We start from the raw sequence: 20,025 nt of genomic DNA on the forward strand, positions 1-20,025 counted from the left end.
TTGTTGTAAGAAAGAAGCTAGTAGAGGCAAATGGAATCAAATTATGGGAGGAGGCGGCCCTATCCTTATTCCTCTTCCCCACGCGGTTGCTCTCGTCCATCCTTTGCGAAAAGTGCAGCATCTCTCATCACCTTCTTCATCTTCTCCTCCTCATCCCTTCATGCTCACTCGCCTATAAATATCCCTCGCTGCCTGCCATTGTTCCTCAAGCCAGCAAGCAAGAAGCACACAGGAAGCTCCTAGTCAACACCAATCAAAGCCTCCATCCAATCCCAAGCAACCTCGAAGATGTCTTGCTGCGGAGGAAGCTGCGGCTGCGGCAGCGCCTGCAAGTGCGGCAATGGCTGCGGCGGCTGCAACATGTACCCGGAGGTCGAGGCCGCCGGCGCCACCCTCCTCGTCTCCGCCACTGCCACCCACAAGGCGTACGTCCCTTCTCTTGACAAAATTTTCTCCACAGCTCATACATCATCATGCACTCGATCTTAGTTACAATATGGCTGTATGTTGATCTTGGTATGGATGGGGTACGTGCAGGAGCTCCGGCGGGATGGAGATGGCGGCGGAGAACGGCGGCTGCGGCTGCACCCAGTGCAAGTGCGGCACCAGCTGCGGCTGCTCCTGCTGCAGCTGCTAGATCATTGATCATGCATGCGCCGCGTGCATCATATCTATGATCTATCTACCATCTACTACCATGTAACGCTGCCTGATCGAGGGTCTTTGTATGTATGTACGCACCTGCCTGCATGAGCAGAGCGGGTGCCATGCCATGCATGTAAACCCCTAAATAAAATCTCCCGTGGTTTTGCTTACATCGTGTTGTTAGATCCTCCTCCTATTAGTGTTGCTTTCGGGTTCTTCTTATGCACGAGCAGGATCAGAGGCCGGTCTTTTGTTCTTGGTCTTCTCCTCAAACTGTCGTTTTCCTCTTCTCTATGGTTCCATTTGCAGCAGTATTTTCTTCTTCTGTTGCCGAGTTCTGTATCAGACTGCCTTGTTTTGTGGTTTATCCCTATTCATCTTGAAATATAGGTATAGCGCATGAATTTATTTGCAAATGGTGTATCTCAACGGGACACGATGGTATGCGTATCTTGCAGGATGTATTGATCTGTCTATCTTATGCGTCTTATATTAAAAAAAAATTACATTAAGGTCTCGTGGTGTAGTAGGTTACCACGTCAGTCTAACACACTACATGGCGAAGCCAAATTATCATTGTTTTTCCTTGCATGCAAAATGCAGCAATAGATCTTCGTCCTTGGCTAGTTTCCCATATTTTCACCGCCTATGTTGCAGGTATTCGACCCTATTGGAGTCTCCTTTTTTGTCACTGTTTCTCACTTTCTGTGATGTGATGTGTGCGCAAATATTCCCACAGCAACTACATAATAATAAATCCATTTACGCAAGCGCCCGAATAATGGCAATGATATATTACCGCTCAAAGCGCATCTCCTAATTAACCTGTCATGTCCATAGCTGCGTCTAAGCTCTCGGGGCAGAAATACTCACTCTCGACCACTGCTTCATATCACCGAATCCACACGGCCAAATTACGTCCTCCATTTTTTAAGCGGTGACACTATATCTCGTGGGAAAATTGTTTCCACTGTTCGATATCCCTCCCTTTGATGAAAAAATTCACGCTTGGCTTCTGCATCACAGAGTGCAGATAACGAAAATTGTTTTCTATGTTCTGAGCTGGAACACTATATCTTGTGTAAAAAAATTGTGTCAACAATATCGATATTCCCTCCCATAAAATAAAATCATCAATAGCTCACTTCTCTATATAACTGAATGGAAAGTAATGGGCGGTGTGGAGCACCCAAGACAGCACGCAAAATATCGGTGTTATTTTAACTCCACTACGTAGACAAGTCACTATATTTACCCAATTATGTAAGAAATATAAATAACTCAAGAACTGTCTGGCCATAGATGGAGCTTTCTACAGGTGGGGACAAGAATTTGGCACCACCCACTCAATTTCCCTCTCACCTTTTTTGCATTGCTTTCATATGTAAAAAACAAAAAAAATAGTGAGTTGATTTGCGATCTGCCTGAAAATGACAAGATGACGGTTGGGGGTTAAAAAAACATTCAAATGCATTTTATATATTCACATGTTTACTTATTTTGTATTTGTTTGTGCATGTCATAAAAATCATCAATTTCCACAAGCATACATAATACTCAATGATCTACATTGACAATAGGCTTTGAGATTTTTCAACACATGACAAAAAAAATCAAATGAGGTCAGCTGGAAATTAAAGATCTGTTTTGACTTCCAAATAATTATGATCTCTTTTGTTCAAACTTAAAAGGGATCATTACAGAAAATTTGGAGATTCCAATTGTTAGAATATTTTCCTACAGGACTAGTAGGGCTGAGAACCATAATGATATTTTCTATGGCCGAATTGACATGTATACGTAAGAAAAATTTCTGTCGAGCCAAATCTATTGGAAATAGTTTCGTTGGTTCAATGACAACTATGTGCTTGCACCTAACGCTTGAGAAAATTCTTGTATTTTTTCCCTCTTGCAATAAATCAACATCTATATTTTACACATTTACTCCATCTTCAATTCCCACAGAATTCAACACAGCATGACATGAAATCTGTATGTTAATTTTTCCGGTTCCTGTCTTTTTAAAATCCTGCAAAAGGATGTGGCATGTAATCTTTAAAAATAGTGGGAGTGTGATAGTTATTGAAATGCATGTAGGATGGAAACTAAAATTTCAGTAAAATTCAGCTTATAACACTAAAACTGAAAAAGTTGCCAAGCCTATGGCAACCAAGAGCCGCCAAGATTTCTTAAATAACAAATATTTTCGGCAACCTCCCCCTAAGAAGACATAGCTTTTTCCTTGTCTTGACATTAAAAAACACTGAGTGAGGGTTATCGGCTGAATATATTCACTAAGGGCATGCACAAAAGAGAGTTGCCTATTATTATTTTACAATGCTTTCAGAATTTAGTTTGATATTGGTTTAATTCGTAATTCATAATTTACCGAGAAATACCACTACGAAGTCAAGCAACCCTAAACTTGACCGTTATGGCTGCATGCATCAATGTATGCCGTGGGCCGCGGGGGGTCTTGTTTGGAAAATAATAATGATCTTATAGTGCAATGATTGGTCATTGCCTAAGGTATTTCCCTCCGTTCCAAGATACAAGGTGCATTTTTTATTAAAAAAACAAAATTCCCTATGTTTGACCAAATTTAAAATAAAACGTCTCTGTGTTTGGAAACCATTTATTTTTATAAGCTCGATCAAACATAGAAGATTTGACTTCAGAAAAAAAAATTAGTACAACTTATATTTTGAAACGGGAGTTAGTAGGTACACCAATAATTCGATATACCCACAAATGCTGGCTGTAGTTCCTTTCATGGCTCCGTTGATGTAAGAAAGATGCTAGTAGAGACTAGAGACAAAGGGAATCAAATTATGGGAGGAGGCGGCCCTATCTATATTCCTCTTCCCCACGCGGTTGCTCCCGTCCATCCTTTCCCAAAAGTGGAGCATCTCTCATTTCCTTCTTCATCTTCTCCTCCTCATCCTTCCTTGCTCACTCGCCTATAAATAGCCCTCGCTGCCTGCCATTGTTAAGCCAGCAAGCAAGAAGCACAAAAGAGTCCAACACCAATCAAGGCCTCCATCCAATCCCAAGCAACCTCGAAGATGTCTTGCTGCGGAGGAAGCTGCGGCTGCGGCAGCGCCTGCAAGTGCGGCAACGGCTGCGGCGGCTGCAACATGTACCCGGAGGCTGAGGCCGCCGGCGCCACCCTCCTCGTCTCTGCCACCGCCACCCACAAGGCGTAAGTTCCTTCTCTTAACAAAATTTCCTCGTCAACTCATACATCATCATGCACTCGATCGTAATAATATGACTGTATGTTGATCTTGGTATGGATGGATGGATGCAGGAGCTCCAGCGGGATGGAGATGGCGGCGGAGAACGGCGGCTGCGGCTGCACCCAGTGCAAGTGCGGCACCAGCTGCGGCTGCTCCTGCTGCAGCTGCTAGATCATTGATCATCGATCATCGACCATGCATGCACCTGCCGCGCGCGTGCATCATATCTATGATCGATCGGTCCATCTACTACCATGTGTAACGCCACCTGGTCGAGGGTCTTTGTATGTATGTAAGCACCTGCCAGCATGAGCAGAGCAGGTGCACTCCCATGCATGTAAACCGACCCCTAAATAAAATCTCCCGTGGTTTAACCTATACATGTGTTTGTGTTATAGACCAGCTTCTGGCCCGTGTTTACTATCAACTTGCGACGTGCATGGGTTGTTAATAGACCAGCTGAATGCTCTCTTGAAGCAATGTATGCACCGCCTTGGAATCGGTGTATCTTTATACACCTGTATTTATTTTACAAGGTGTATATCATCGGCCACACCTGGTAAAAAACGATGGATGGAGAAGGGTAAATTTACAGGGGTATTGCTCTGTGAAACGAGAATCCAATCAGGGCCGTAGTGTTTGATACGTGTGAATATTACTGCCCGAAGTTGAGTATGAGATACATATACAAAGTTAACACTTATTGTCTCGCCTTAGTTTTTTTGTTTTCCAGAGAAATTTCCAATCTATTCATCAATCATAGCAGTATAGACCATAGAGAACACCAGAGGTAATAAAAATTACAACTAGGTCCATAGACCACCTAGCAACGACTACACGCACTGCAGCGAGCCGAAGGCGTGCCGCCTTCATCGCCCCTCCCTCACCAGAGCCGAGCAAACCTTGTTATAGTAGACAGTCGGCAAGTCGTCGTGCTAAGGCCCCAAAGAACCAGGCACCAGAGTAGCAATCATCGCTGATGAAGAGAGTTGTAGATCAGAAAGATCAAACCTGTAACCACACGAACGAAGACGAACAAAAATTGGATCCAAATAGATCCACTGAAGACCAGCACTGACCAAATCCTGTGAGATCCGACAGAAACACACCTCCAAATATCCGACGACGACGCTATTCACACCATCAGGACGGGGATTGGACGTGGGAGACATTATTCCTCCTAAGGGACACCGTCACCGCCACCGCTACACAGTCCGAACCAAGACGTTAAACCTAACAAAAATGAGAACGGGTCCCTCCCGCTGGCGCGGGGCCGAGATCTCCGCACCTCCACGGCCCAAAAGCCATCAGAGATGGAGCGGATCGGCGGCGGCACCGGCACGAGGAGAAACTAGACTTTTCTTGAGGAGAAGCAAAGAGAGAATCGTATTGCTGTCTAAATTACCGCGTCTTAGTTCACTGTACTATTTGCACCAGCTGTAGTACTTCATAACTAGATTGCCATGGTTGACGATGGGCGTGTTCCCCTTACTCGTAGTGTAGTAGTGCCCTAGCGGCGACATCTATATCATGAACAATTAAAACATCACGAAATCGATGGCGTGATGACTTATGCCTTGGTGCCTATATCATACGCTTTTTTGTGATGATGACAAAGAAACAAGCATTATTATTTCCGGATGTTAAATGGAAAGAGTGAATCTCATGTATATCGTACTGGTAAAACAAAATTTAAAACATTGGATTCGCTGATGATTTCCTTGATATAAAATTTGAGGTGTGCTCTACAACACCCCATCCCACCCGGGAGCTCCTATTTGGCACGCTATGCGATAGTAATCGAGCCAGTGGGCATCCCCTTCCCCTGCGTGCCCTTTTGAGCCGGCCCATTCGCGGGGCAAGACGCGCCGTTTTTTTTCTTTTTTTGTTTTATTTCTTTTTAAAGTAATATAGGATTTCAAAAAAAGTTCCAAATTTTCCAAAATTGTCAATTTTTGAAAAAATATTAAAGAAATCATAAAATGTTTGTGCATTCAAGAAAATGATCGTAATTTGAAAGACATGTTCGCATATTGAAAAATGTTCATGATTTTGAACAAAATGTTCGCAAATTCAAAAAATGTCAAAACAATAAAATATGATTCTCAATTACAAAGATGTTCGTTGATTCAAAAAATTTAAATTAATTTCGAAAATTGTTCGTCAAACAAATAATGTTCATGAATGTCAGAAATTCTTCCCAGATTTCAAAAAATATTTGCTGATTCAAAAATTATTCACTGACTCAAATGTTCACGAGTTTCAAAAAAAATGTTCACAATTTAGAAAAAGATGTTCTCAATAAAAAAATGGGAATTCAACAAATGTTCACGATTAAATAAAATGTTCACGAATTTGTAAGCATGTTCGTGAGTTTGAAAACTATTCATAATTTCATAAAACAATGTTCGTGAAATTGAAAAGTGATCACAATTTCAAATAATGTTAAAATTTCATTAAAAAATTCATGAATTTTAAAATAAGTTCAAAAATTTAAAAAGAAAAAGGGAAAAAAGAAAGTAAAAACTAAGATGGAAAAAAGAAATAATCTAATAAAGTAAAAACATGAAATAAAAATAAATGGAAAAACAAGAATAACCCAATAGGAAAGAAATAAAAAAAAACAGGTCTGCAAAGGTGTTAGAACCTTCCCAAAACCGAAAAGGAGCTACTTGGGCCGGCCCAAAATGTGTACCTAGCGCGGGACGGGGGGTACGCGCTAGGTCACTAACCGGCGACCTGCGTGGATTTAACACCCCCCCCCCCCCCCCCCCCCCAAAAAAAAGCTTCGCAATTTTTGAGCAGATCAATGGTCTAGATTAAAACATGCCCTTTACTTAGGAAGGGTAATATAGAAACTTCACATGATAAGAACTCTTGAGAAAAAGATGACCGGCGCTCAAGAAACCCATGGCAGCCTATGCAACTTGTTTGGAGCAGCCATGTTCGTCTACTTCCTAGCCTAATCCACTACCCTGGTCGTCCATGTATCTATCAGAGTAGGTTGCAACAGAACACTAGGTTGGCTGACGAAACCAATGCAGTCCAATCCCTTATTGAACTTAAAGTCTATATATATGTAGTTAGGAGTTTCCTAACTAAAGCACGCGGTTTAACTTGATAGATGTAATAAGATTCAACTCGATAATCATTTAATTCCTAATGGTTTCACAAAAATATAGTTACAATAACTAACTCAAACGAAATATAGGCAAACAATCAAACATCGAATGACTCCACATGGCTTCCAAATAAAACTAATTAACAATCAAGTAATAAATTGTTTATTCCTTGCTCTCAATATGATGTTATACATAACATACTTTGGTCCATCCTGAAGTAACTACTAGCCAGTATTTCAGTCTCTACTAGCAAATGTTGCAATAGCAAATAGCCTTGATGGCGTTTTTCTTCTCACAATGGTAGTCCTTGAGGCTGCCCTTCCTATCACGTGCAAACACCTCGCATGTGGCCTTGCACAGCGGCTTGGTGCAGAAAAACTCCCCGCCGTCGTCAACGACCGTGCAACTATCTGTACAACACCAAGAAAATACAAACCATTATATTAGAAGATTAGCGGCAAACCCCCATTAGATTAGATTATACTTGTTTGATGGACATAATTAAACATACCTGCAGAAATAGGAGTACCCACAAGTGCTAGCACCACTAGGAAGCAAACAATAGCAGCCCGTGTGTCCATCCCAAGGGTGTTCTCTCCTTTTTTGAACTAGGAAGGAAAATATGTGTTCTCTTCGTCTGTTTTAATTTGGCTATGGGACTAATGTTTATGTCTTGGAGTGTTGTCTTATATTGGCCTATTAAAAGGGACAAAAATTAAAGCATTTAAACACTTGTTAAACTTAGCAAACGAGATAGAGGTGAGTCACACCCCAGAAATGGAAGCACTTAATGTTAGGTGAGAAATTAAATGACAAAAGGCAAAGAATATATGAGTAATGTTTATCCAATAATTACGGGCTTTAATTTTATACTACAAAATAAGCATGACCATTCAAAAAAATGGAGTCATCTTTTGTCGCCGGTGACATTGATCAAACATTCTTTTTATTACAAAAAATGTCTAGCCACTTTAATCGCAAACGCCATTGTGCATTGAAATTCAATTGACTTCAACAAAACAATTAATATGAATTGCATGCTTCATATGCAACTAGCTAAACCTAAAATTGTATGTTGTCTTGAGTTGACTAAATCACCATGTTTGACTAGGCCTTGTTTAAAACTGTGTAAATTTGCACGGCGCTGGGGATGCTCGACCGGCAAAGGTTGTCCGGTGGAGCGGAATATTTGTGAAGAAGGACTGGAATCAGATCTCGCCCGAGCCGCTCTCGCGGGCGGCAGGGCGAAAACCTAGCCGTCGCCCGCCAGCTCCCCCTCCCCGCCTCTTCCCCTCCCCGCAGCCGCCGGAGGGCGCCACCAGGCGAAGCCCGGCTGGCGTCGGTGGCGGCGGGGTTCCTCTCCCACCTCCCCTGGGGCCTTGTGGCGCGAGACACATGGGTCAGGCGAGGTGCGCGGCGCTGGCGCAGGGCGGCGCGGCGGCGCCCCGGGCTGCTGTGCGACGGGCGCAGCGGGTCGACGGCGCGTCGGCGGCTGCGTGGAGCTGGTGGTGGGGCGTGCTGGCTTGGGGGCGGCGGGGCAGCAGCGGCTGCTTCGTCAGATCCGGTGGCCAGCGACGAGGGCTGCGGCGGCGCGGGCTGGGGGCGGCTGCCGGCTTGGCTGGGCCGGCCCCTGGCGTGGTGGAGCTGCTCATCCATGGGGTGGCTGCGTCGGGCGGATCGCGCGGGATGGCCCCGGTTGGATCCCGCGGGATCTGGCGCTGGGGTTCCTTCCAGCGGCGAGGGCTGGGTTCTGCAGGAGCCGCGGGCGGCCGGCGCTGCCGTGCTTAGGGGTGGCAGTGCTGGTGGCGTGGTTGTGGCGGTGGCGGTGCGTGTGCGTCCTGGGGTCCGGCCGGGTCTCCGTCCCGGCTGGGGCGTGCGGCACGGGCAGGCTGTTTGTGGTTCTTCCTTGGATGCGGTGGCGGTGGTTCTCTCCCCCTCTTCGACGGACGCGCGCCGTCAGTGGCCTCTCGCTAGTTGGTGCCAATGGCCGTGGTGGGGCGAAGCAGAGTGCTTCTGGTGGGAAGGCCAGTAGGATGGGGGCTTCGACGAGGTCGAGCCGCCCGTCGCCGTGCTTGTTGGTTGCTGACTCGGTGCTCTGAGGCGGGACAGTCGTTGCAGTTTTCGGCGATGGTTGGGGTTTGCACTGGCCAAAGCTTGCTCCTTTGATGATTCCAGGACGGTCTGGATGCAGGGCGGCGGCCCTGGCGGTGGGAGGCGTGTTGATCTTGGGCGGATTGCGCGGCTCGGGTGCGGGCGGGCAGACATGGCTGCTCGGGCGGCATGGATGCGGGTGGTTGGCGGAGTGAGGTTGCGTTGGAGGGATTGGTGCACCGGGGTACATCACTTGTCCAGTCTCTGTACTGGCCGACGGTGGCGGCGTCCGTGGACGTCGTACCCTCCCTGTAGGCTCCGTCGCGGTGCTCCCTCTCCCTTCAGGTTACTCCGGGTGAAAACTTGATCCGCGGGATCAGACGGTGGCGGCTTTGGTCGTTCCCTTGTTGGAGGCATCGTTTTGGAGTCCTCGCTCCGCCGTTGGCCGTCTCATTTCTCCTCGGAGGATTGCTCATGGTGATCTCCGTCGGCTCTAAGCGACGCTTCTTTGTTCATCTTTTTGGTGCTTTGTAGTCGTTGGAGTGGTGGGTTGGTGCCCGGCACCCTTGTATCTAGCCTTGGGTGTGTGGTGTGGTAGTGGGGTGTGTGTTTGTATCGGCTCGCGGTTGTAATCGGTGGTGCTTTATAATATAAAGCGGGGTAAACCCTTTTTCGTAATGCATTGTCAAATCTTGCACTATTTTGAACCACCACAAGATAAGCAAGCTGAGTTGGCCCCATGCCTCTTGCCAGTCGCTGGCGTCCACCTCAAAATCTATATCAATATATTTTTTGTGTCGCATGACTCATATAGTATTGGTCTAATTGATGGTCAAAGTTAAATCCCAATGTGCATGTGTGCTTTATAAACTATAATAGCGAGAGTACATGTGTATTATGGGATGATGTAAAATTTTATTTTGGAGATACAAAATATCTTTTCCCTCATTGCAAAGTATAAATGAAAAATCGGCACAACAATATTATATAGACCCATCACAACAATAGCATGCTTCACACCGGGTGGGTCCCATGTAAAAATACATTTGTAAATACCTCGAAAACGCATATGTGTATTATTTATTCTGCAGATTCCACATGTTCACTCACAACAAATTGTTGAAGAATTCCGTGCAACTTAGAAACCAGCGCATGCAACAATGCGAGCACAACATTTGTGTTAAGACTCCCAAAATTACATTGCATTGTAGCATGTCACACATGTGTATGTAGTATGACGCAAATGAGTTCACGGCATACCAAAACAATGAATGGAAACTACAAAAAATCCCATAAATCTAAAATTTTACAACCAAATTTTTTGTCTTTTTAGGGAAACCAATTTGGTGGACACCGACCTCACCTCATCAAGCATGTTCTAATATTCTAGTTAGTTTAGAGTTTTGGATTAAGTTAAAGTTGCTCTAGTATTATACCACAACAAAAGGGAAAGAAATGGGGGAAAACAAAGTAGAGCAGAGCGCGGTGGGGCAGCTTACTTGGATCTAAGCCGACCAATATCAATCGAATTGCCCTCCTAAATCCTGGTTATTCAAGCCAACCCACAATTGAGGGGCAACTAAAATAGAAGTTGAGACTATGGTGCAAGAACAGAAAAGCCGCCCTAAGCCATTGGATTGGATATGGATGGCACATGATCTGGTTGAGAGATCTCAGGCCACTTAATGTATACTTTATGAAAACCCCCTATTAACAGTTAGGTATAAAACAAAACATTTGCAGTGACCACCTAAAGTATCTCAACTCCCAATCCAATAGTGGAGTTCAGCGACCATTCACAGATTTGCAGTTTTGTCCAATGACCATTTATAGAACTAGATCATTTCCCGCACGTTGCGGCGGGTAGCCTATAAATTAATTGTGTAAATATGTACTTGGTTTGACCTAGAAGAGATAACCAAAAGTATAATCTTATCTCAAAACTGTGACTCCTTGGTCTGGCAGTTTGAGGCTTCTGGACAATACTCTTCTAGCTCCTTATACACCATTGTCAATTTTAGAGGGGTAATCCCAGTTTTCCTACATCTAGTGTGGAAACTCATTGTAGCATGTCACACATGTGTATGTAGTATGACGCAAATGAGTTCACGGCATACCAAAACAATGAATGGAAACTACAAAAAATCCCATAAATCTAAAATTTTACAACCAAATTTTTTGTCTTTTTAGGGAAACCAATTTGGTGGACACCGACCTCACCTCATCAAGCATGTTCTAATATTCTAGTTAGTTTAGAGTTTTGGATTAAGTTAAAGTTGCTCTAGTATTATACCACAACAAAAGGGAAAGAAATGGGGGAAAACAAAGTAGAGCAGAGCGCGGTGGGGCAGCTTACTTGGATCTAAGCCGACCAATATCAATCGAATTGCCCTCCTAAATCCTGGTTATTCAAGCCAACCCACAATTGAGGGGCAACTAAAATAGAAGTTGAGACTATGGTGCAAGAACAGAAAAGCCGCCCTAAGCCATTGGATTGGATATGGATGGCACATGATCTGGTTGAGAGATCTCAGGCCACTTAATGTATACTTTATGAAAACCCCCTATTAACAGTTAGGTATAAAACAAAACATTTGCAGTGACCACCTAAAGTATCTCAACTCCCAATCCAATAGTGGAGTTCAGCGACCATTCACAGATTTGCAGTTTTGTCCAATGACCATTTATAGAACTAGATCATTTCCCGCACGTTGCGGCGGGTAGCCTATAAATTAATTGTGTAAATATGTACTTGGTTTGACCTAGAAGAGATAACCAAAAGTATAATCTTATCTCAAAACTGTGACTCCTTGGTCTGGCAGTTTGAGGCTTCTGGACAATACTCTTCTAGCTCCTTATACACCATTGTCAATTTTAGAGGGGTAATCCCAGTTTTCCTACATCTAGTGTGGAAACTCATTGTAGCATGTCACACATGTGTATGTAGTATGACGCAAATGAGTTCACGGCATACCAAAACAATGAATGGAAACTACAAAAAATCCCATAAATCTAAAATTTTACAACCAAATTTTTTGTCTTTTTAGGGAAACCAATTTGGTGGACACCGACCTCACCTCATCAAGCATGTTCTAATATTCTAGTTAGTTTAGAGTTTTGGATTAAGTTAAAGTTGCTCTAGTATTATACCACAACAAAAGGGAAAGAAATGGGGGAAAACAAAGTAGAGCAGAGCGCGGTGGGGCAGCTTACTTGGATCTAAGCCGACCAATATCAATCGAATTGCCCTCCTAAATCCTGGTTATTCAAGCCAACCCACAATTGAGGGGCAACTAAAATAGAAGTTGAGACTATGGTGCAAGAACAGAAAAGCCGCCCTAAGCCATTGGATTGGATATGGATGGCACATGATCTGGTTGAGAGATCTCAGGCCACTTAATGTATACTTTATGAAAACCCCCTATTAACAGTTAGGTATAAAACAAAACATTTGCAGTGACCACCTAAAGTATCTCAACTCCCAATCCAATAGTGGAGTTCAGCGACCATTCACAGATTTGCAGTTTTGTCCAATGACCATTTATAGAACTAGATCATTTCCCGCACGTTGCGGCGGGTAGCCTATAAATTAATTGTGTAAATATGTACTTGGTTTGACCTAGAAGAGATAACCAAAAGTATAATCTTATCTCAAAACTGTGACTCCTTGGTCTGGCAGTTTGAGGCTTCTGGACAATACTCTTCTAGCTCCTTATACACCATTGTCAATTTTAGAGGGGTAATCCCAGTTTTCCTACATCTAGTGTGGAAACTCATTGTAGCATGTCACACATGTGTATGTAGTATGACGCAAATGAGTTCACGGCATACCAAAACAATGAATGGAAACTACAAAAAATCCCATAAATCTAAAATTTTACAACCAAATTTTTTGTCTTTTTAGGGAAACCAATTTGGTGGACACCGACCTCACCTCATCAAGCATGTTCTAATATTCTAGTTAGTTTAGAGTTTTGGATTAAGTTAAAGTTGCTCTAGTATTATACCACAACAAAAGGGAAAGAAATGGGGGAAAACAAAGTAGAGCAGAGCGCGGTGGGGCAGCTTACTTGGATCTAAGCCGACCAATATCAATCGAATTGCCCTCCTAAATCCTGGTTATTCAAGCCAACCCACAATTGAGGGGCAACTAAAATAGAAGTTGAGACTATGGTGCAAGAACAGAAAAGCCGCCCTAAGCCATTGGATTGGATATGGATGGCACATGATCTGGTTGAGAGATCTCAGGCCACTTAATGTATACTTTATGAAAACCCCCTATTAACAGTTAGGTATAAAACAAAACATTTGCAGTGACCACCTAAAGTATCTCAACTCCCAATCCAATAGTGGAGTTCAGCGACCATTCACAGATTTGCAGTTTTGTCCAATGACCATTTATAGAACTAGATCATTTCCCGCACGTTGCGGCGGGTAGCCTATAAATTAATTGTGTAAATATGTACTTGGTTTGACCTAGAAGAGATAACCAAAAGTATAATCTTATCTCAAAACTGTGACTCCTTGGTCTGGCAGTTTGAGGCTTCTGGACAATACTCTTCTAGCTCCTTATACACCATTGTCAATTTTAGAGGGGTAATCCCAGTTTTCCTACATCTAGTGTGGAAACTCATTGTACCCCCCCCCCCCCCCCCCAGGATTCATTGCTTTGGCTACTATTTTTACAATAAAATGAGGAGTGGGGATAATCTGTTGAAAAGAAATCTTTAAGAAACCTAAACACTATGTATTTTGCACATGCAAAGAGACAGTTAGTCACCTCCTTTTTGAATGTGTAGTAGCTAAAGAAATTTGGTCCACTCCTAGCTCTATGCTAGGAAGATCTATGGGCAGTAATCGAGAATCCATTGCATCCCTATGGGTTGCTGACAAGCTGTTAGACCATGTTAATACCATTTGCTCTGCTATTCTCTGTGCTATATATATGAAAATGTAGAAATGACATGATCGTTAACGGTGTGGTATGGATTTCCGTCTAGCAGATTTGGTGGCTAGTCATAAAGCTCGTCAAGAAAGGGAATCTAATCTACAAGGAGCACATGTTGGCTCCGCTGGAAGTCTTCGAAGGACATCTACAACAACTGATCAGACGCCCTTTCCTGCTCAAGTGGGGGTGAATCTGATGGACTGCACTCCTGCCAACCTCAAATGACAGGAACCGCCTACGCGGCTGAAGCACAAGCGGCCTCGGCGGAGAGCCCGGTCCTCACGCTCGACTTCAACATCCTGGCTTCGCTAGTTTGCATGTCATAGAGCTAGGCCGGCATGGTTTGGCACTGGTAGATGTAAGTCGTTAGCCTTTTGCAGCGTGGACTACAAAAGATGGATTTCCCTGTGTGGTTTTTAAGTACTTTGTGTAAGTCCTCGTGTTGGAGGGTGTTGTGGCTTTGGGTGTGTGAACTGCCTGCAAGGCTTTGTGGTACTTGGGTTTTTGTGGCTTCCTTTCCTTAATACTCCCTCCGTTCCTAAATACTTGTCTTTCTAGGTATTTCAAATGACTATCACATACGGATGTATGTAGACATATTTTAAAGTATAGATCCACTCATTTTACTCTGTATGTAGTTACTTGTTGAAATGCCTAGAAAGACAAGTATTTAGGAACGGAGGGAGTAAAATGGGAGCCGGGGAACTCCTCCCTTTCATCTAAAAAGAAAAGCTCCCCTTGCCAAAAAAAAAAACATTTTTAAGCCAACAATAGCACGCGCCCGAACTGGACCAGCCTGCGCCGCTAGCCCAGGCCCAGCAAGCAACTTGTCCTCTCGGGCGAGCGGCTGGGCCTCTGAGCACAGCCCAGCTCGGCCCCGATACGCGCTCTCGCCTGGGTCAGTGTCGCCTCGTGCCCTAGCGGAAAACAGCAGCAGGCGTTCCGCATCTCAACCTACTCGCCGCCGCCCGCCGCCCGCCGCCGCTAATCTCATCAACGTCCGTTCGTCGGGGGAGGAGGAGAGGAGAAGAGAAGAGATGAAGCCGGTGGTGGGGATCGTGGTTTCGAACAAGATGCAGAAGTCGGTGGTGGTGGCGGTGGACCGCCTCTTCCACAACAAGGTGTACAACCGCTACGTGAAGCGCACCTCCAAGTTCATGGCGCACGACGAGGCCGAGACCTGCAACATCGGCGACAGGGTACGTCAGTAACCCAAACCGCCTGCTCCCTCCCTCTGTTGTCAACTGTCACCTTCGATGTGATTGTGATGTGCCGAATCCAGACCCATTTCTGCAATCTTTCTTGCATATTATCGACCTGTATCGAGTAGACCGAGCTGGACTTTCTTTGTCAAATGAGAGTCAAGTTCAGAGAGTTCAGATTAGGGGTCTGGGATTATTATTAAAAGTGACTAGTGAAGTTTTCAAATGAGTATGATGAAATTCAGAGTTCAGAGTAGGGATCTATCTGGTAATGTCAAGTGAGTATGAAATTTTATTGGTTTAGAGTTCAGAAAAGAGGGCTTCCAGTTTTACTCGTGGTTAGGGGGGATTTGGTCCATACAGCAGAAGCTTAATTGCAGGTTCGAACGAATAAATAGCACAATTGAGTCCGTCGTCTTCTCTCAGCTCACCGGTTGTCTGTCTTGCTCTACTTGTACAATTTGCTATGCCCGTGTCAGCGGCAGCCATACCCGTGTGCAGCGACAACCTATAATATTATCAGCTGAAGCTAGCTAGATTGAGCAGTTTATTTCCTTGCATAACTCTCTTCTGTAAACTTCAAATAAGACAGATCTGGTTGACTTTTTTCGGCTTGTAAGCTCAAGTTTCATTAAGCTAACTAGTTTCTTGGAGAAACCCAATTATTCTTTGCCATCTTAGAGTAAACAATATTGCCTCTTCAATACTTTAGTGATGAAGGTTGTTGTTACGGTAATGGAATTTTTTTCTCCTTCCATCCTTCATAACATTCTAGGATACCATGGTTTCATTTGGAAATATTGCTTGGACTTGGTGTTGTATGCATATCAGTTCAGTTGAGGCGGTAGGTTACTCTGCAATTTGCTCATAATATGTTTTCTGCTGGACAAATTTTGCTTTCAGCACCAAGAGATCCACATTACTTAGGAGCGGTTTGGTTTTATAAAGAAGCTTGTGTGACTGCATATAAATTTGTCGAATAGACTGATGAGTTTGCGTTGTTTTGTCCTGTGGTGTAGTCTATTTATCTGCGTACTTACTGGAGACTAGTATTCTTTTTGCACTATGATTCATTTATTCACTCAAGCTGTAGCATAACATAAACTAGAACAATTTTCTTCTTCTTATAAATGATGGTTGCATCCATATCTCTCCAGGTTAGGCTGGATCCTTCTAGGCCGTTGAGCAAGAACAAGCATTGGATTGTTGCTGAGGTTCTTCGCAGAGCTAAGATGTATGTTGCGCCGCCACCTGCGCCAAAAGCTTCTGGTGCTACAACTCAACAAACTGGTACCAAGTCATCTGCCTGAAGATCCTCAGAGCCCAACACAAATGCCTGTTCTTTACTGACTGACGGCATGTCCAGAGAACCAGCTCATCCCACTGAATAAGCAATGAACGGCTGGTACAAAATGGTGGTTTATTTGGTGCTGATCATGTTCAGCTTGATAGTTTATTTGTTTGTGATCCGAAACTTGGTGATCGGGAGTTTTAGTTGGACCCTATACATTCGAGTTTGCCCCAGTAAAATTCATAGGGCAACTTAACCATTTTCCTCATAATAGTCGTTCATGCCGTGGTGGTGATCATGCCGGAGCTGGGGAGAGAGCTGCCGGCCATTCGATGTCACTGGTAGTGGTAGCTAGCTAGTGTGCTCATTGTGGCTGTTGTTGCTGTCCACCGATGACATTAAATTCCTGGCAGCAGAATTTCAAGCTTGCTCTCTTGTGAAACGTTTGATGAATGTACCGCACGAAACCTGTCCACCGAATATATGCTCTTGGTTAGATCTATCATCATGGTGTGATCCCAGATCTTATGCGGGTATACTGATGCTACTTTCTGATTAAATGTGTTGGTTGTGCACCGCGAAATATGTGATTGTGTGTGGGATTTGATGAAAAGAAGAGCTATTCGTATTGCAAAAATAGTTCATCTCTCTATCTATTTGATCTTTGACAATGGGGAGAATTTGTTTGGAAGAACAGTTCAGTCACAGTTAATGTTGAGCCAACCATTATATATAATTTGCTGGTTGGGCTATGAACCTAATTTAAGCATATATATATATATATATATATATATATATATATATATATATATATAAGCTGCGTGATTTTCTAGCTTTAATGCGGCATGATTTTCCAGCTGAAAATAGTTGGATGGTTTAGTCATCACGTTAGATTACTGGATCTAAATATTATGTAATCTTTTCAGAGCAACATGTCACCAAAGGTTTCGTGGTGTAGTTGGTTATCACGTCAGTCTAACACACTGAAGGTCTCCGGTTCGAACCCGGGCGAAGCCATCCTTTTTCTTTTGTTTTTTCGCATTTTTCGTTGTGCATTTTCAAAAATGTAAAAGATTAATGGCCCATACAGGTCTCGAACCTGTGACCTTCGCGTTATTAGCACGACGCTCTAACCAGCTGAGCTAATAGGCCTTATTGTTGCTTGAACTGTATTTCATTTTTCATATTCGTATTAACTGAATAAAACTCGCGCAAGCCCCCCTTATGATGAGAAGAAAAGAGTAAGAAGATCACTGGAGCCTCTTTTGGCTGCTAAGCTGATGCTATGAATCAAAAGAAAATCCATCTCTGCTCCAACCGATCTGCGAAATGCAACAACAAATCTTGGTCCTTGGCTATCTAGATTCCCGTTTCACTGCCCACGTTTGTAAGTATTTCCTAGCTATTGTGGCCTTTTTGCCATCTGTATTTGTGAATCTGTGATGGATATGTATGCAAATCATCTTGCAACAACTACATAGTGATAACGGAAATATGTGCAAGCAGGCAAGTAATGACAGCTACAAATACCCACTATAAGCGATTCAAGAGAAAATAATAACTCCCGACTTCTGCATCACAGGATGCACATAGCCAAATTGCTTTTTTCTTTTCTTTTTGAGCGAGGACACTCTTATGGACCTTTTGCGCGGTATCCCTCCGTTTGTATTCCTGGATTGGAATATAACGGTGCCATGGAGCACCCAAGACGCCATATGAAATACTGGCGACCTCACTTAATCGATCATCACCATGTCAATCTTTGGTTCGCGATGTTTAGAGCCATGGACATATGCATGGCGCTACAAGTTGTATATCGATTTTATGATGAGAAGAAAACATTAAGAAGACGATGAACCAGAAGAAAAATCATTCAAGGGAGCAAGTAGGAAAATCATATTTGCTTGTAGGAGCCATCTACAAAATACTGCGATAAATCTTTGTCCTTGTCTAGTTTTCCCATTTCACTGTCCATGCTTGTAAATATTTGTCTTTGTTGGAATCTTTTTTGTCACTGTTTTCGACTTTAATGTGATGTGATGTGTGCGCAAATCATCATGCAACCGTTACATAATAATAAGGACATATATTATCATACAAAAAACACAAGATTCCTTTTTTTATTTCATTTTTGTTTCTCTGGCAAAAGATGGATGCCGGTGATGAGCCCGCTAGCATGCCATCTACAACTGAGAGTTGTTACAATTTTTTAATCCTTGCGTTGATTTTGATCATATATTGATGTGTCATGTGGCTTTCAGAGTCTTACCATGTGTGCATGTATTTTGGAAAATTACGTATTGTATGTTGTTGTGCTTGGCTTGATTCTGAAGAAAAAGGGTACCCCATATGTATCAAGATCCAATGCTCTAGCCCTTTCCGTCATCGTTTTGTCGCCTCTAATAATCTTCCCATGAGAAAGAAGCAGCACCGGGAGTGCGTGTTCTAGAGTTAAACAAGCAGAGCGGGGCGAATCAATCTGGACAACTTGGTTGTCAAGACCTGAGGGGGTGCAGGTGTGCCAGCTTCAGTTTGCAAGGAAAAGACTCGCCCTGCTACAGAAGCGATGACACTTGTTGAGTAAGTAGGAACAGAGCAGCATGAATGGCGCGAAATTCGTGCAGTTACACTTGCAGACGAACAAAACAAAAGCACCCGACCTGCTAAGGTTTAGAAAATTCAGCAAGTGGAATCTTTTTATTCCAGAAGAAAGGATGGTTGCAGGAAAAAGAATCTAAAAAAAGGGGAAATTTGGAAAGTATTGGTGAAGTGTTTTTTTTTTTTTGTATTCCAGAAGAAAGGATGGTTGCAGGAATTGTTTTTAAAAATAATCTGGAGAAAAGCAAAAAAGAAAAAAGAAAATTGGGGCGAGAGAGGCTCGAACTCTCGACCTCAGGATCACTCGCTTTAGCTATGAGACCTACGCGCTAGCCAACTGCGCCACCGCCCCGTTGTGGTGACTTCTCAAATTAACCTTATTGAACCGTGGTATCTCTCATATGTGCTTTCATCGATACAGCAATGATCAATCAGTTCGTGGAGCCTACTTCGGTATAGGTTGTGCCATCAAAGTGTACTTTCGGGGAACAAACAACGCATGTGATCAAGCCCATGCACTTGTTTTGTTCAATTTCATGTCCCAGCAAGTTAAACAAAACTAGTCAGGAATGAAAACAGATAGTGGCCGGCAGGCGGTCATAACAATTTTTTTTTTCATAACATGATCCATGCATGGATCATCGATCCCGTCTCACCTCACCGCATCAAGATAAACATTAATCAACGATGCAATACTCACCTTGGAGGAGAGAAGATCATGGAAGAACGTTGTTTCGTTTATATCCTTATTAGCAAGGCTGATTAGTGTGTTGAAGGAGTAGCATACGGAACATCGAAACTGTAGAAGTGCATGCTCTAGCCAATACAACCAAAAGACCGATCTGATGGAAGAGACTAGGCAGTACATTATACGTCAACACTCCCCCTC

At 43.5% G+C, this 20,025-nt stretch overlaps 3 protein-coding genes, 1 long non-coding RNA gene and 3 other non-coding genes across 7 annotated transcripts; 4 read left to right on the forward strand and 3 right to left on the reverse strand.

Annotated features, from left to right (window-relative positions):
* The first annotated feature begins 144 nt into the window (after positions 1 to 144).
* On the forward strand, positions 145 to 815 carry LOC109766780 (metallothionein-like protein 2C). Its single transcript, XM_020325566.2, has 2 exons — positions 145 to 425; positions 538 to 815. The coding sequence occupies exons 1-2, from the start codon at positions 289 to 291 to the stop codon at positions 635 to 637; spliced, it is 237 nt and encodes a 78-aa protein (XP_020181155.1). The 5' UTR covers positions 145 to 288; the 3' UTR covers positions 638 to 815.
* Positions 816 to 3,541: 2,726 nt separating this feature from the next.
* LOC109766781 (metallothionein-like protein 2C) lies at positions 3,542 to 4,262 on the forward strand. Its single transcript, XM_020325567.4, has 2 exons — positions 3,542 to 3,847; positions 3,956 to 4,262. Exons 1-2 carry the CDS (start codon positions 3,711 to 3,713, stop codon positions 4,053 to 4,055), a joined length of 237 nt encoding a protein of 78 aa, XP_020181156.1. The 5' UTR covers positions 3,542 to 3,710; the 3' UTR covers positions 4,056 to 4,262.
* A 2,883-nt stretch (positions 4,263 to 7,145) lies between these two features.
* On the reverse strand, positions 7,146 to 7,696 carry LOC120976306 (uncharacterized). Its single transcript, XR_012181115.1, has 2 exons — positions 7,518 to 7,696; positions 7,146 to 7,416 (listed from the first exon to the last, which is right to left on the reverse strand). It is a non-coding gene; the product is annotated as an uncharacterized lncRNA (long non-coding RNA).
* Positions 7,697 to 14,946: 7,250 nt separating this feature from the next.
* LOC109766784 (uncharacterized) lies at positions 14,947 to 17,040 on the forward strand. The gene is made up of 2 exons (XM_020325570.3): positions 14,947 to 15,244; positions 16,405 to 17,040. The coding sequence occupies exons 1-2, from the start codon at positions 15,083 to 15,085 to the stop codon at positions 16,555 to 16,557; spliced, it is 315 nt and encodes a 104-aa protein (XP_020181159.1). The 5' UTR covers positions 14,947 to 15,082; the 3' UTR covers positions 16,558 to 17,040.
* A 441-nt stretch (positions 17,041 to 17,481) lies between these two features.
* TRNAV-AAC (transfer RNA valine (anticodon AAC)) lies at positions 17,482 to 17,555 on the forward strand. The gene has a single exon. It is a non-coding gene; the product is annotated as a tRNA-Val (tRNA).
* A 61-nt stretch (positions 17,556 to 17,616) lies between these two features.
* On the reverse strand, positions 17,617 to 17,690 carry TRNAI-AAU (transfer RNA isoleucine (anticodon AAU)). Its single transcript has one exon. It is a non-coding gene; the product is annotated as a tRNA-Ile (tRNA).
* Positions 17,691 to 19,401: 1,711 nt separating this feature from the next.
* On the reverse strand, positions 19,402 to 19,488 carry TRNAM-CAU (transfer RNA methionine (anticodon CAU)). The gene is given in 2 exon segments: positions 19,402 to 19,437; positions 19,451 to 19,488. It is a non-coding gene; the product is annotated as a tRNA-Met (tRNA).
* Between the last annotated feature and the right edge of the window lie 537 nt (positions 19,489 to 20,025).

The sequence above is a fragment of the Aegilops tauschii genome, chromosome 3, assembly GCF_002575655.3.
Source record: "Aegilops tauschii subsp. strangulata cultivar AL8/78 chromosome 3, Aet v6.0, whole genome shotgun sequence".
NCBI classification, from domain to species: Eukaryota; Viridiplantae; Streptophyta; class Magnoliopsida; order Poales; family Poaceae; genus Aegilops; species Aegilops tauschii.